Source organism: Peromyscus eremicus, chromosome 15, assembly GCF_949786415.1.
Source record: "Peromyscus eremicus chromosome 15, PerEre_H2_v1, whole genome shotgun sequence".
NCBI lineage: Eukaryota > Metazoa > Chordata > Mammalia > Rodentia > Cricetidae > Peromyscus > Peromyscus eremicus.
Genome location: NC_081431.1, coordinates 53,183,742 through 53,197,089, shown reverse-complemented (window position 1 = coordinate 53,197,089; position 13,348 = coordinate 53,183,742). Strand labels below are relative to the sequence as shown.

General features: G+C 35.6%; 1 protein-coding gene across 1 annotated transcript in view; it reads right to left on the bottom strand.

Annotated features, from left to right (window-relative positions):
• The window catches only part of LOC131924938 (complement factor H-like), a 49,803-nt gene that overhangs the window by 11,030 nt on the left and 25,425 nt on the right, over nt 1-13,348 (bottom strand). The window contains exons 4-12 of the mRNA XM_059280188.1: nt 12,033-12,215; nt 10,648-10,824; nt 6,086-6,259; nt 5,173-5,355; nt 4,909-5,088; nt 3,099-3,275; nt 1,543-1,725; nt 1,163-1,372; nt 365-538 (exon numbers count right to left, since the gene is read on the bottom strand). Of these exons, the coding sequence (XP_059136171.1) occupies nt 365-538; nt 1,163-1,372; nt 1,543-1,725; nt 3,099-3,275; nt 4,909-5,088; nt 5,173-5,355; nt 6,086-6,259; nt 10,648-10,824; nt 12,033-12,215 (1,641 nt within the window). The remainder of the gene's footprint in view (nt 1-364; nt 539-1,162; nt 1,373-1,542; nt 1,726-3,098; nt 3,276-4,908; nt 5,089-5,172; nt 5,356-6,085; nt 6,260-10,647; nt 10,825-12,032; nt 12,216-13,348) is intronic.

Here is a 13,348-nt window from a genome sequence, read left to right as displayed (position 1 = left end):
TATGATATATTTCTATTTTTTTAGATTCATCAAATGTAAAATAATTATAATCATTATTTAAAATTTTTAGAGCATATGTAGTTGTAGTGGCATTGCTGTTAAAACCATCACTGTAGTGATGAGTTTCTTGAATAGAGCCAGTGTTTTCTGAAGTCTGAGGATGCTGATAGCTCAGGGTACATGAAGCAAAAATGAAGTAATTGGGTTCAAAGTATCAAACTATATTTTACCAGTACTGTTTGTCTGTTAGCATCCAGTGAAATCTTATGATATGCTAGAATTACAGTGTACTTTTTTATTATTTGTGCCACATATAGCTTGAATTAGATCATCTATTACACAAAGAATGAAAACAAAGCTATACTTCTGCAAGCTGGTGGCTGGGACCACTTTCCTCCTTCACATTTAATCAGTGCTGGTCCCTCAATTCCAAAGCCTTCAGCACAACTGTATGTCACCTCTTCTCCATGTTGGTAACTGTCTAGCTCATGAGACACAATACCATGGTGGATTGAAGGTGGAGGTCCACAAGGAAGTCCTGAAAATAACACAATGAGAGGAACAGAATGAAGTGATTCCACATTGCACTAATTCAGAAACTCACTCGCATACGTCAATTCTATGTGTAGTTGTACTAGAAGGAAATGTTAACAAGGAAGATGTTCCATCACAGAAGAGGTGGACAGTGCTTCCTAAGACCACATTCTGTTATCTTGCATCTGCTAAACTGCTTAAACACCAAAAAAGAACTTGACACCAAAATATCTAAAAAATCATGAGTGGCAAATGAAATAAAAAAGCAAGAAATAATATTCTCAGGAAACCTCCCATATATTACAGGTGCAGCACATTGTGGGGAAAAGACACTGAGGAGTTTAACACCTGGTGACAAATGAAACAATGCAACTCACATGAGCAGGTAAAGTTAGTAGACTATGCATTATATTTAAAAAGAGAAATTCAAGTGTAAAATGTATTTCAAGACAATCAATACAATTAACAAGAGCAGGATAAATTGAATTATGCAAATGGAAATTTATGGTTAATAGATTAACAATTGTATGTGCCAATCTAAATCATTCTTTCTCTCGGTTTTCATGAGAGTATATTATTGGTAAAGACTTATTCTAAAACCAGAATTGAATTTTTGTGCTGTTCTCACCGACACAACGAGGTGGAGCACTCCACTTTCCCATGTCGCAGGTTACCCCTTGTTCCTTAGCCATCATAAAACCATCCTCACAAACATAGCTGAGTGTAGTGCCATGTTGATGAATTCTGGAGTCCATTCTGTCTCTCCTTTCTTCTGATGATCTGGGTAATTTAATAGATCCGTGGTCTATTGCAGGGGGGTGGGAACATGGAATTTTCTCTATATGAAGAACACAAATGAAAGAGTGAATCATAGATAAAATTTTACATTGGAAAATAAAAACAAACTCTTGGGATTATGTCTCCACAATATTATGTCATGCCCTCATTTTTTTCAATATCCTCCCCTACACCAGAATTGTCATGGTAAAATAAGTCAGAGCTACTGACCAATGCAGCGTGGTAATGACTGCCACCTTCCATCTCTGCACACCATTTCTTCTGTGTCCTGTGTTCGGTAATTGTCTTGACAAAGAACAGATACTTTTTCTCCATCCTGGTATTTCACTGTGGTTTGCATCACTTGGGCATTTGGAATCTGTGGTGGAGGAGGGCAGGATTCTTTCTCTGCTCCTAGAAACATTTGAAATCAGAGTTCTTGTCTAAAGATAGTATCTTAATTGTTGAAGTAATAATTTTATTTAAATATTAAATTATTTATGACAGTGTAATAATCATATAATTTATATTTTTGAAAAATTTTGTCTAAATCACTATAAAATGAAGACACCTCACATTCATTTTTCGATTCATGATGTAAAAGTGTGCTTTATTACTGGTTGTTAACAATAATTTTTTTCTATTTCTACTTAAGTAGAGTGGAACTACTAGAATGAAATTAACAGTTAAGTCATTAATACATTTTCCCACAGTCTTTGAACACCTAGCTAGTCATACAGGAAAGAAAAACAACAACTACCTTACTTCAGACAATAATCAAAATGATATCAGACATGATAAAACCAGAGGCAACCACAAAACAACATGTGCACCTCCTGAAAAGGTACATAATAGGCTGATTTTTGAATCACATGGAAATACCTTCTATGAAAGTTTTTAAGAAATATCAAGTGAGGCATGGCATTCAAAGTGGTAGTGATCAATACATATATAGAAGCAAATGTAGTTGAATGAACTTGTTGCTATTTAAACAGAATTGAAAATGTCAAGCCAGTCAGTTTTATACAATAACAGATTGATTACTACAAGAACGAATATTCTATTAGATTAACACTATATACATTCATACAGAAATGCATGATGACTAAGCAAAGGCATAGGAATTGCATGGAGCATTTGTTGCGATAAAAGAGTTAGAAGCAATGGGAATCTAAGAGTAGGGGACTGTGAGGACACAGAAGTAAGTTCATTTTCATAGAGTTTGCTAGAGTGTTTTACATTACAGGTCAATAAAATATGTAATACATGAATTTCTAAATCACCTTCTCTATTAAAAAGTATTTTTCCATTATGTCTGTTATGAGACAGTGTCTTCATATATGACAGGGTATTTAATCATATGAAATCTCAAATGCATGGTCACCTAAACAAGATCTGCATGATGACAATACCAGTTGACATATCAACATGGATGAAGAAAACCTTACAAGGCCCTTCTCCTACGTGAAGAGCTACAGGTAATTAAAGAGCGTCTAGAGAGTGATAATCCGTTTTCTCCACAGATGAGTGAGCCAAAGTATCTGTTACCCAATCCTAAGCATTTATTCCTAAACACATACATGTAGAAGAAACACTAAATGGATTCATCAGGCTCAATTATATAAGCCAATTTGAGTGGGAAGATGGAGAGTTGGAAGTGATAACAATACAGGATTCACGTATGAAATACTCAAAACTTCCATTGTTTTAATAACTCAAAGACACTACTATCACAGATGAGAAAGGACTAGAATAACCACTAGAAGACAATGCAAACAAGAGCTTACCTCTACAGGTTGGCTCAGGATCCCACCTTCCGTTGATGCAGGTTGAGTGTTTATACTCCTTCTTTCCTCTACATTTGTAACTCATGCTAAAGTTATGACTAAATTCTTTCTTATTGGGTTGAAGTCTGTACACATCCGTTAATTGTAGTGCTTTACACTTCTCCAGTTGATCTGTTGCTATGTGAAAGTATTTCCATAAAAATTAAAACTATTTACAAGAAGTGAGCTAGTTGCTACATTGAAAACAGCTATGTAGTCATTATGCAATACCTAAAATTCTACCAATCAAAATGCTCAGTGTTGCCATGCAGAAGTGGTTTATGAAAAGAGAACTACATCTCATGTCCATCCAGTCTTTTATGTCTCAGAGAGTTTGTGTTGTGAAGGGATTTGGGTACTTGGCAACTGCAAGTACATAGGAAATCACTATCTCAGATGTTCTACTTAGGAAATGATTATGACATGTCTGGCTTTGGTCCCATACTTGAAAGCTGTGAGAATGTTCATATTTGTTTTTCCCCCATTATATTATTTTTATCCAAACGTTTAAAAATATTAAAATAGAAATATGTGTGGATAGGATGTAAAAAGTTTCTAGTTTAAATGTCCTTTTTAGATAGATGTGATATAAGAAAAAAATATCTAGTTCAGTCCCTTGCAGGTTTCTCGGCTGCCTGTCTAAAGTCAGTGAGTTCCTACGAGCTTGGTTCAGTTGTCTCTGTAGATTTTCCCATCATGATCTTGACTCCCCTTGCCCATAGACTCTCTCTTCTATCTCTTTGACTGGACTCCTTGAGCTCGGCCTGGTGCTTGGCTGTGGATCTCTGCGTCTGCTTCCATCAGTTACTGGATGAAGGCTCTATGTTAACAGTTAAGGTTATTCACCAATCTGATTACCAGGGATGCCAGCTCAGGCACTCTCACCACTGTTGCAAGTAGTCTAATCTTGGGTCATCCTTGTGACAAGATTCCTGGGAATTTCCCTAGCACCATGTTTCTCCCTAGCCCTATCTAGGCCCTCTGCATATGGGAGACAGTTGTGTAGCTTGGTCTGCTTAAGGGGCTCCTGGAATGGGGTCAGAATCTATCCCTGGTACATGAGCTGGCTTTCTGGAGCCCATTACATATGGTGGGAAGCCTTGCTCAGTTTTGATGCAGGGTGGAGGGGTTTGGACCTGCCTCAACTTAATGTACCAAGCTTTGCTGACTCTCCATAGGAGCCCTTATCCTTTTGGAGGAGGGGATGGAGGGTGGGTTGGAAGGGGGGAACTGGATGGGAGGGGGATCTGTGGTTGATATGTAGAATGAGTGGAAAATTTTCTTAAATAAATAAAAAAGAAAAAGTGGTCCTAGGGTCCTACCTCCAGCACATTGACTTCAGCTTGCAGCATGTGGAATAGACAGAAGGAAAGTTTGTTGTAGGGGAGTAGGAAATGGGTACTTGGCAGACTTTATTTCTTAGCTTTCCAAGACATGGAAGGAGAGTGCCATACAATAACAGCAATGATGTTTTGCATAACATAATCATATCATCTTGGGTATTAGTATTGACATTTTAGTCACATAAAAATTTGCAACTAAAAATTAGATCTGACTGAAGATAGACAACAAACATTTACAGATTATATTATTAATTTATGCTCATCTGTAGACATGCATCTATCTATAAACAATTAAAGTTTAAATTGCCATTATTTAAGACTAGTTGTTTCCAAAAAGAGTACTAACTTCAGAAGTATATAGTAGCAAATATCTCTGCAATAAAAATATTTAACTTTTTGAAATATCAATTTGGGACACACAGACTTACCAACACATTGTGGAAGCTGAGTCCACCTTCCACTAATGCATGAAACTGACCCACTTCCAATCATTGTGAATGTTTCCAAGCAGGTGAACTCCACTGAATCTCCATGGTAGTAGGGGCGGGTAGAAAACTGTACAGAGCCATGCTTAAGTTCAGGAATGTCTCCACACGTTCTTTCCTCCTCTGTAGTTGTTTCACAAACATGTGTTTAAGATTAAGAGGTCACATGAGATACAAACAGTGCTTAAATATTAACGCTTTAATTACCAATACATATTGGCAATGTTGTCCACTTCCCATCAATACACTGGATTTTATTGGGTCCCTTCAGGATAAATCTAGGCTTGCAATCATATTCCACCACTTCACCATGACCGTATTCTTCTTTCTTTGTTCCCTTAATTTCTCCATTGAGGACTTCAGGAGGCTGATCACATGATCCTACTTGACCTATTGTGGAAATATTGTGTAAATATAAATGAAAATGTTCATCTTACAGTCTAACAATCTAGTATATGGAGAAATTAAAAAAATTATTAGCCATATCACTTTTTATAACACTATATTAAATAATGGTATTTACACTAGACTCACATTTCACAATTGTAATATGCCCGCTGAAACAGCATTGAAAACATTTTGAAGGTGGAACAGTGTCTGATAAACTTGATATCTTGAAGATGCATGCAAACCAGTCAGCAACTGTAGTTGTATCAGTTATAATGATGTTCACATTTCTGGAATTACCACTTTGCAGAAAATATCACCACTGTAGCAAGCATCTAATCAGTCTGTTTCAATTTGTCTGATACATGGAATCGAATTAATAAAAATCTGCTTTCATACTGTTTTGATGTACTCTGTGAGAAGGGATGGAAGGCTCATCCTATAAAAATGCCAGCATTAATGTTAATCTAGACAAAATGAAATAAGTCTTTGTAGTCTCACCTGTCATGTTTGCAGGGGTAAACACAGTGTTACACATTTTACGAAGCAAGTTAGCCTAGGATTATCCTTGTAAATAAGTTATTACTGTGCACCAACCACACAGCACATCTTGACCATGGCTGTCTATATCTCTGAATATGCTTGAGATTACAGACATAATGGAAGACTAGGGGATATTAGAAGGAAAACAAACTTCTGATCCTCATTCATCAAAGGTAAAACAGATACTGACCTTTACATGTTGGGAAACTAGGAGACCAACCAAAGTGGTAGCATTGCACTGAATCAGGTCCAATTCTGTGTCCTGGTCGGCAAGAAAATTTCAACAAATCTCCAACTTTATATTTTTCTTTCTTGGGATTGACGATTAAGTATGGTCCTAGTAAGGGAATGCTGCATTCGCTTTCTTTAAAGTAAGATAATTAGAATATATAATTAATTATTGTTAAATAGGTTTATCTCCCTCATGAACAGTCAGAGGAAGCATCAGTATCCCCCTTCCTTATGAAAAATGCTGCATATTAGATTTGATATAGCACCCAAATCTATATGGAAGTCTCTGAGAAATGTAAGATAATGCAATATATTAGTTAAAAAACTGATTAATAAAATCAACTTATTTTTACTGGATCTGATCTGATGTAATGAGTTATTAATGCTAAAGTCACAACTTCCCTATTCTCACAACAAAAAATTGTTCTCTCATATTTGAAATTAATACTATACAATATGTAAATCACATATCAAAATTTTTCAGTTTAATATAATTGAGAAAGTATATCACAAAAAATCAGTACTAATGTAACTGAAGTTAGGAAAGTATAATTAGTATATTTTGAGTTGAAGAAAATAAAATACATGCAAAACAATTACATTACTCTAAACTAATTTGTTGTACTTCCAATTTAATGACCAATTGTTAATTATTCTGCCTCAAATTAGGAATGTATAATATTCTCCATTAAAATAAAATTTTTCTTCAATACTTGGAATTCTTGTTACAAAAAAACCAACTAAGTAAATATTTTCTTCCTTAATATTTCCCCTTTTTTGGTAATTTATTAATTAAAAATCACAGGGTTAATATTAGGGTGATATAAAAAAAGATAATTCATACTTTCAAAAGTAAAGTGTTAATACATACTCAGTAACAGATTTGAAAGACATGCTTTAAAACAAGGACTAAATAAATACAGTGTGGCTGGAGATGGAACTTAGAGGAATGCCACATGCTAAGTATGTGAGACCCTCTGGGAACACTCCCCAAATAATTCCTTTCTTTTATTATTGAGTTTTAGACTAATTGGGAAAAATCATCCTGAACAAGACTCATCATAATTCTTCTATAATAAAATTACAATAATTTAGAGATTATCTTTTATTTGTATTTCTGTCTGTTTATGTATTTTTGCTTATTTTATAGAAATTATCATACTAACATACCATAATACTCTGTCTTAAAGTTAAAAAAATCCCATTTTTCATTTTATATTTGTAATTCTAGGACTGACCCTTAGGCTATGGGCTAGCCAATTATTGTCTAACTGAACTAATAGCCCTGCCTTTGTATTCTAATTTAGTATTTCATTGTATTATAGAAAGCCCTGATTTCCAAAGAAAGAGATATCTTGATAAAGGGAGACATCATGGGGATAGGAAGAAACTGGGTGCTAGGGAAGTTCCCAGGAATCCACAAGGATAAACCCAGCTTAGACTACTAGAAGTAGTGGCAAGGATGCTTGAGCTGGCCTACAAGTAATCAAACTGGTGAGAACCCTAACTGTCATCATAGAGCCTTCATCCAGTAACTGATGGAAATAGATGTAGACACCCACAGTCAAGCACTAAGCTGAGCTCCAGGAGCTCCAGGAGTCCAGTCAATGAGAGGGAAGAGGGATCCTATGAGCAAGGGGCATCAAGATCATGATGGGGAAACCTACAGAGACAACCAAACCAAGCTAGTGGGAACTCATGAAATTTAGATCAACAGCTGTGGAGCCTGCATGGGACTGGACTAGGCCCTCTGCCTAGTGAGACAGTTGTGTAGCATGATCTGCTCAAGGGGTCCCATGAGGGGAGGGGCTTAGACCTGCTTCAACTGAACATACTTCCCTTGGGAGGCCTTACCTTTTTGGAGGAGGAGATGGGGTATAAGTTGGGGATGAATGTTGTGGGGGAGTGGGAGGAGTGATAAGAGGGGGATCTGTAATTGGTATGTAAAATAAGTAAAAAATTTGTTGATAAAGAAAAAAAGGAAGCCGTGATTTCATAATCTTGAGCTGTGTATAGTCAGAGAGAAATTAATGGTCACCATTTGTTTAGTTTGATTTTTTTTTTTAATTTACAGATCACTTGTTTGCATTTGTTTATGATAGGTCTTCTATGTAGCCCAGTGCAGGGAACCTTGAAGTCAGCTTAAGACACCTCAAGACCCAATTCTCTGCACAAAGAAAATTTATTTGCTCCAGAGGGGAAAAGGGCAAGAAGCAAAATGACAAAGACAGGAGATAAAAGACAGGGGACAAAGAAGGAAAGGAAAAGAACGAGGGAAAGGGGAATGGATATTTGTGCCAGAGGAGGCGGGTGTTGGGGGGGGGGAGAACTACCTCTACCTCTGTATAGAAAGAAGACAGACATGGCACATAGGAAGATGGCAGTTTATAAAGGTAAAAGGGGAAACCCTTTATTAGTATGAGGTGTTTGATTTTAATTGGGCTTGTCAATTAAGTGAGCCAAAGGGGGCTTTTGATTGGTGGATTTCAATACTTTGATAATGGACCTTGGTAGTCAGCCTCCGAATTAGGAAGTGGCCAAGTAAGGGAATAGACTTTGGTGGCTAGCTTTAGGAATATAATCTAATGTTTTTAGCGAGGCAGAGGGAATGGGGAAGAAGGGCAAGGACTGCCAGAGCCATGCTTGCCATGTTCAGGCTGACTAGAGTCCCTTTACCCAGACTGGTCTGGAACTGAAGACCTTCATACTTCTACCTCACAAGGGCTAAAATGAGAGGTGTGTACCACTCTGCCAGGTGTAGACATCCTAAATGAATTCTGTTTGAGTTGACCCTTGAGCGTTTCACAGTCTCTGCTGCTATCCTTTTAATTTTTTGTTTCTGTTCCTCTTCCTTCACATTGTTCATGTTTGGATGAATATATTTCATACTCAAATCATAATTTTGATAATTGAGACCTAGTTTAAATAATTAAGAGCTTGCATTTATAAAACAATTATGCTTTAATCAGAGATATGTGAAATATACAGGTCATAAAAAGGGAAGATTAATTTAATATATTTGTTTGCTTGTTTTTGGAAGCAGAGACTCGTTATGTATTCCAACATGTTCTTAAATGTAACCTCTCCTGTGCCCGGCTCCTATGTGCTGGAACCACAAGCATATGTCATCTACACCTGAAGAATGAATTATTTTTAAAATACATTATCAGGCTAATGAGATGGATCAGTCAGTGTTAGTGCTGGCCTCCAAGTCTGGAGACCTGAGTTAAATCCCTGGGAGTCCCATGATGAAAGGAGGAAACTGACTCTCACAGGCTCTCTGACATCTACACGTGCACTGTGGTGTGTGTTAGCTCTCAAACTCGGGATGAATGGCTAACTCAGGTGCCTTTGAACATAGCAAAGGAGACGCTGACCAGTCTCTCTCAGCATCACCAACACTTGTTACAGAGACCCGACCCCTCTCAGTACATCCCTCTACAACCGACCTCTGCAGAACCTGAGCTTCACTGCCCTGTCCCGGTTGCTCTTCTATATACAACCCAGCCATTTTGGCTACATCATCTCTTTATTTCTGGGTTTCTGGGTTCCCAAGTACTCTCTTTGCTCCCTTTCTCTTCTCTTCCTGTCTTGCTCTCCCACACCTCTCATTGCCTGATTCAACCTGGACCCTTCCAGATGCTTCTGGCTGTTTTCTCCCTCATATCTACAATAAACCTTCTCCTCCTCCCATACCTAGGAGCAATCATGTCCTCATTTTGTCTTTTTTTTTTTTCATTTAGTGTGAACACCTCTATAGACACATGCATGCATGAATGAATGCACAGGATAAATAAATGAATATGATGAAACAATAAAAACAATTATGATCATCTTTAGCCTTTCAGACATTCCTTCCTCCCAGTTTACACTAAATAAGAAAGAAGTGCTGTGGGATGGTCTGTATGTCAAATGCTCTGATTGGTCAATAAATAAAACACTGATTGGCCAGTGGCCAGGCAGGAAGTATAGGCAGGACTAACAAAGAGGAGAACTGAGAGAACAGGAAGGTGGGAAGAGACACTGCCAGCCACCGCCATGACAAGCAGCATGTGAAGATGCCGGTAAGCCATGAGCCATGTGGCAAGGTATAGATTTATAGAAATGGATTAATTTAAGCTATAAGAACAGTTAACAAGAAGCCTGCCACGGCCATACGGTTTTTTTTGTTTGTTTGTTTGTTTTTCCAGTTCTTTTTTTTTTTTTTGAATCTGCTGCAATTTTACTTCTGCAAATCAGTAGTTTATATACAGAAAAGAAAACTATCAATTCATACAGGGAGCAACAAGAGCTCGGCAAAATAAAAATTAAAAAAAAAAAAGAGGGCCATACGGTTTGTAAGCAATATAAGTCTCTGTGTTTACTTGGTTGGGTCTGAGCAGCTGTGGGACTGGCGGGTGACAGAGATTTGTCCTGACAGGAAAACTCTAGCTACAAAGAAGATTCTAGGAAATTCATTTTTTAAGTAACATATAAATATTTAGTTTTATTTTATAAAATTTAAGGGAAAATAATACTCACCATAGCATGAGGGTTTATCAGACCATCCATCATAATTACATGTTATGGAGCCCTTGGTGTCTTTATGTTTGTTTTCATATCCAACATGGCATTCATAGTCCAATTTGTCATTGAGTTTAAACCATGTGCTGTTACTTTTAGTTCCAGAATTCTCAAATATAGGCCTATCACAAGACTCTAATGAAAAATAGAATGAATGATTTCATTTCTAATATGTCAATGGACAATCTGAGTAATTCTCATGAGAACCAAGTATTCATAGGTTAATATGCAAAAACAAGTTAAATACTGTATAAAAACACCCCTAGAAGACCAACAGTAACTGAAACAGACCAACTGAAAGTTATTAAAATGAAAAACACACTATTATATTGCATTTATAAGCTCATTTAAGTTTTTTTAAAATATTATTTAAAAATAGTTTCTCAGCTCAAATTTTCTTATACTTATCCCATACTACAAGTAAATGAACAAGTGCATATGTGTTTTATAGGGCAGCATTTTGTGAATTCAGGTCACATATTTAGTAGTTAAAATGACTCATAAAATATAGAAAAGTTGATTACCTGAATTTCATACAGGTGCATTTATTGTATTATAGCAAAGATTTTTCTCTTTCACAATAAGAAAATCCAGTAAAGCCTTCTTAATTATAATTTAATATAAATGAATATTTCATGTACATAATTGCTTTTCCTTTAACTAGATACTGTGAAAGTGCAATAAATTTAAGAAAATAAAAATTAAGAAATCAGTGACTATCTTAAATTGCCATTTCATTTAAGGCATGTTGAATAGTTCTTGAAAAATACCACTGGCTTCTTTATGATAAGAAAGATAAGCTGAACTAATTATTATTTTTAGAAAAACTTCATAAAATCCAAGACAAGGAAAACTTTTAAAAAAGCAAAATTTGCTACTACATGGAAACATTTCTTTCTTTCCAATATCAAGATATTTGGGGAAATATTCTAAGAGGGAAATGTTCTGAGATGGACCATAACTGATAGTGTTAAATACATATTATAAAGTTATTACATATTCTGGGATTTAAAACATGGAGATATATATTCCTTAGAAACTTTGCCTTATATATAGGAGCAAAGGCTTATATTCAAGGCAGAATACCTTTTTAAAAGGCAGCCAGTCAAGGAATCCTTCACTAGATTTAAAATCATATATTTTAAAGCATTGAAAAGAGAAATGAACTGATATTCAACAATACAGGAATGAGTCCAAAAGGAAAAACAAATAGTTGTGTGTATTCTTTCTTGAAGTTTAAAACTCATCTTTCAAATGAAATAGCATCAGCCACATAAAAGGAAAATAAAACTAAACTCTTATACATCATCAATATAATGGCAAGAATATCATGAAGTACTCACTAATACATGAAGGTTGAGCTGACCATCCATTTTGGAGGCAGGTAATTGGTCCTGATGTTTCTCCACTTGCCGTTACATATCCCTGTTTGCACCTAAACTGTGTTTTTTTATTTAGAGCATATATAAGGTCAGATTCAGAAAGAAATCCATTCTCAATTTCTATATCTGACTTTGAACATGTCTCTAAAAGGGAAAAGAGTAAGAAAAATGAGTGCATGCTCAGTAGCTTAAGGATTCACAATGTATAAATATAAAAATAGCCATTGGTCATTTACATGTGATGTCTTGGTTAATGAAAATAATTTGCATTACTGGGCTGAAGAAAACTAATTATAGTTTTAAAGATACACCATAATCCTCTCTGAAAATTTTTTTCTAACAAAGCAAGATTTAGATCAGTCACAAAATATTATTTTTGTCCAAGAGAATCCATAATCCTTCAGAATGTCTGAACTCTTGAAAATGTTTTTTCTTGTATTTTTCTTTAAAACGAAGAGTAAATTGGCTCTTTTAGATTTATAGAGCTCATTTACCCAATTAGAGTTTCTGTATTTGGATGATGATCTTGGAAAATACATAGGTGTTACAGATTCCAGTACCAAGAGTTTGAAATGTCCTCATAACTGCATGCCAAAAAAAAAAAATGGATGTTCAAAGTTCAAAGAAGTTCAGAACAAATAATACGTTTATTCAATGTTCTTATGCCAAGATGACACCTTCTCAAAACTTGTGCAAATGAACTTGAAAGTTTAAAAGTATATTTATTAATTTCATTTTTGTAAGCTAAATAATATTTCATTGTGAATGTACCAGGTACAGATACATTGCATGAAAAATTATTTTCAAAACAATATAGCAGTATACTTCTCCCAATTACTAGATTTCTTCCCCAAATGCATATTTTCTTATTTACGGATAAGTAGGAAATCAAAGGAGAAAACATTAACTATTTTATATAAATACTACTGTAAACATAAGATAAAACATTAGGAGGTTGCACTATGTAGTGAAGGGACAGGAACACCATCAAAGAGCTGGAAAAGAATGAAGAATAAAAATCAATAAGTGTTTTCACTTTGTGTACTTAGAAAAAAGTAAATAGCAACATAAGCATAAATTTTGGAAACCTAGAATGATGAAGGGAGATCAAGCAGAAGTTAGACAAGAGAAAATGATGCAGTCCGTGGGAGGCCAGCTCCCGAGAACTGCCCCATGGTTGTGAATAGAAGACGTCTGATTAGTGAGGGCTTTAGGAAACTTTTTTTATCTGTGGGTCTTTGGAAATAAGTTTCTATCCGTCTGACAGGTAAATAAGG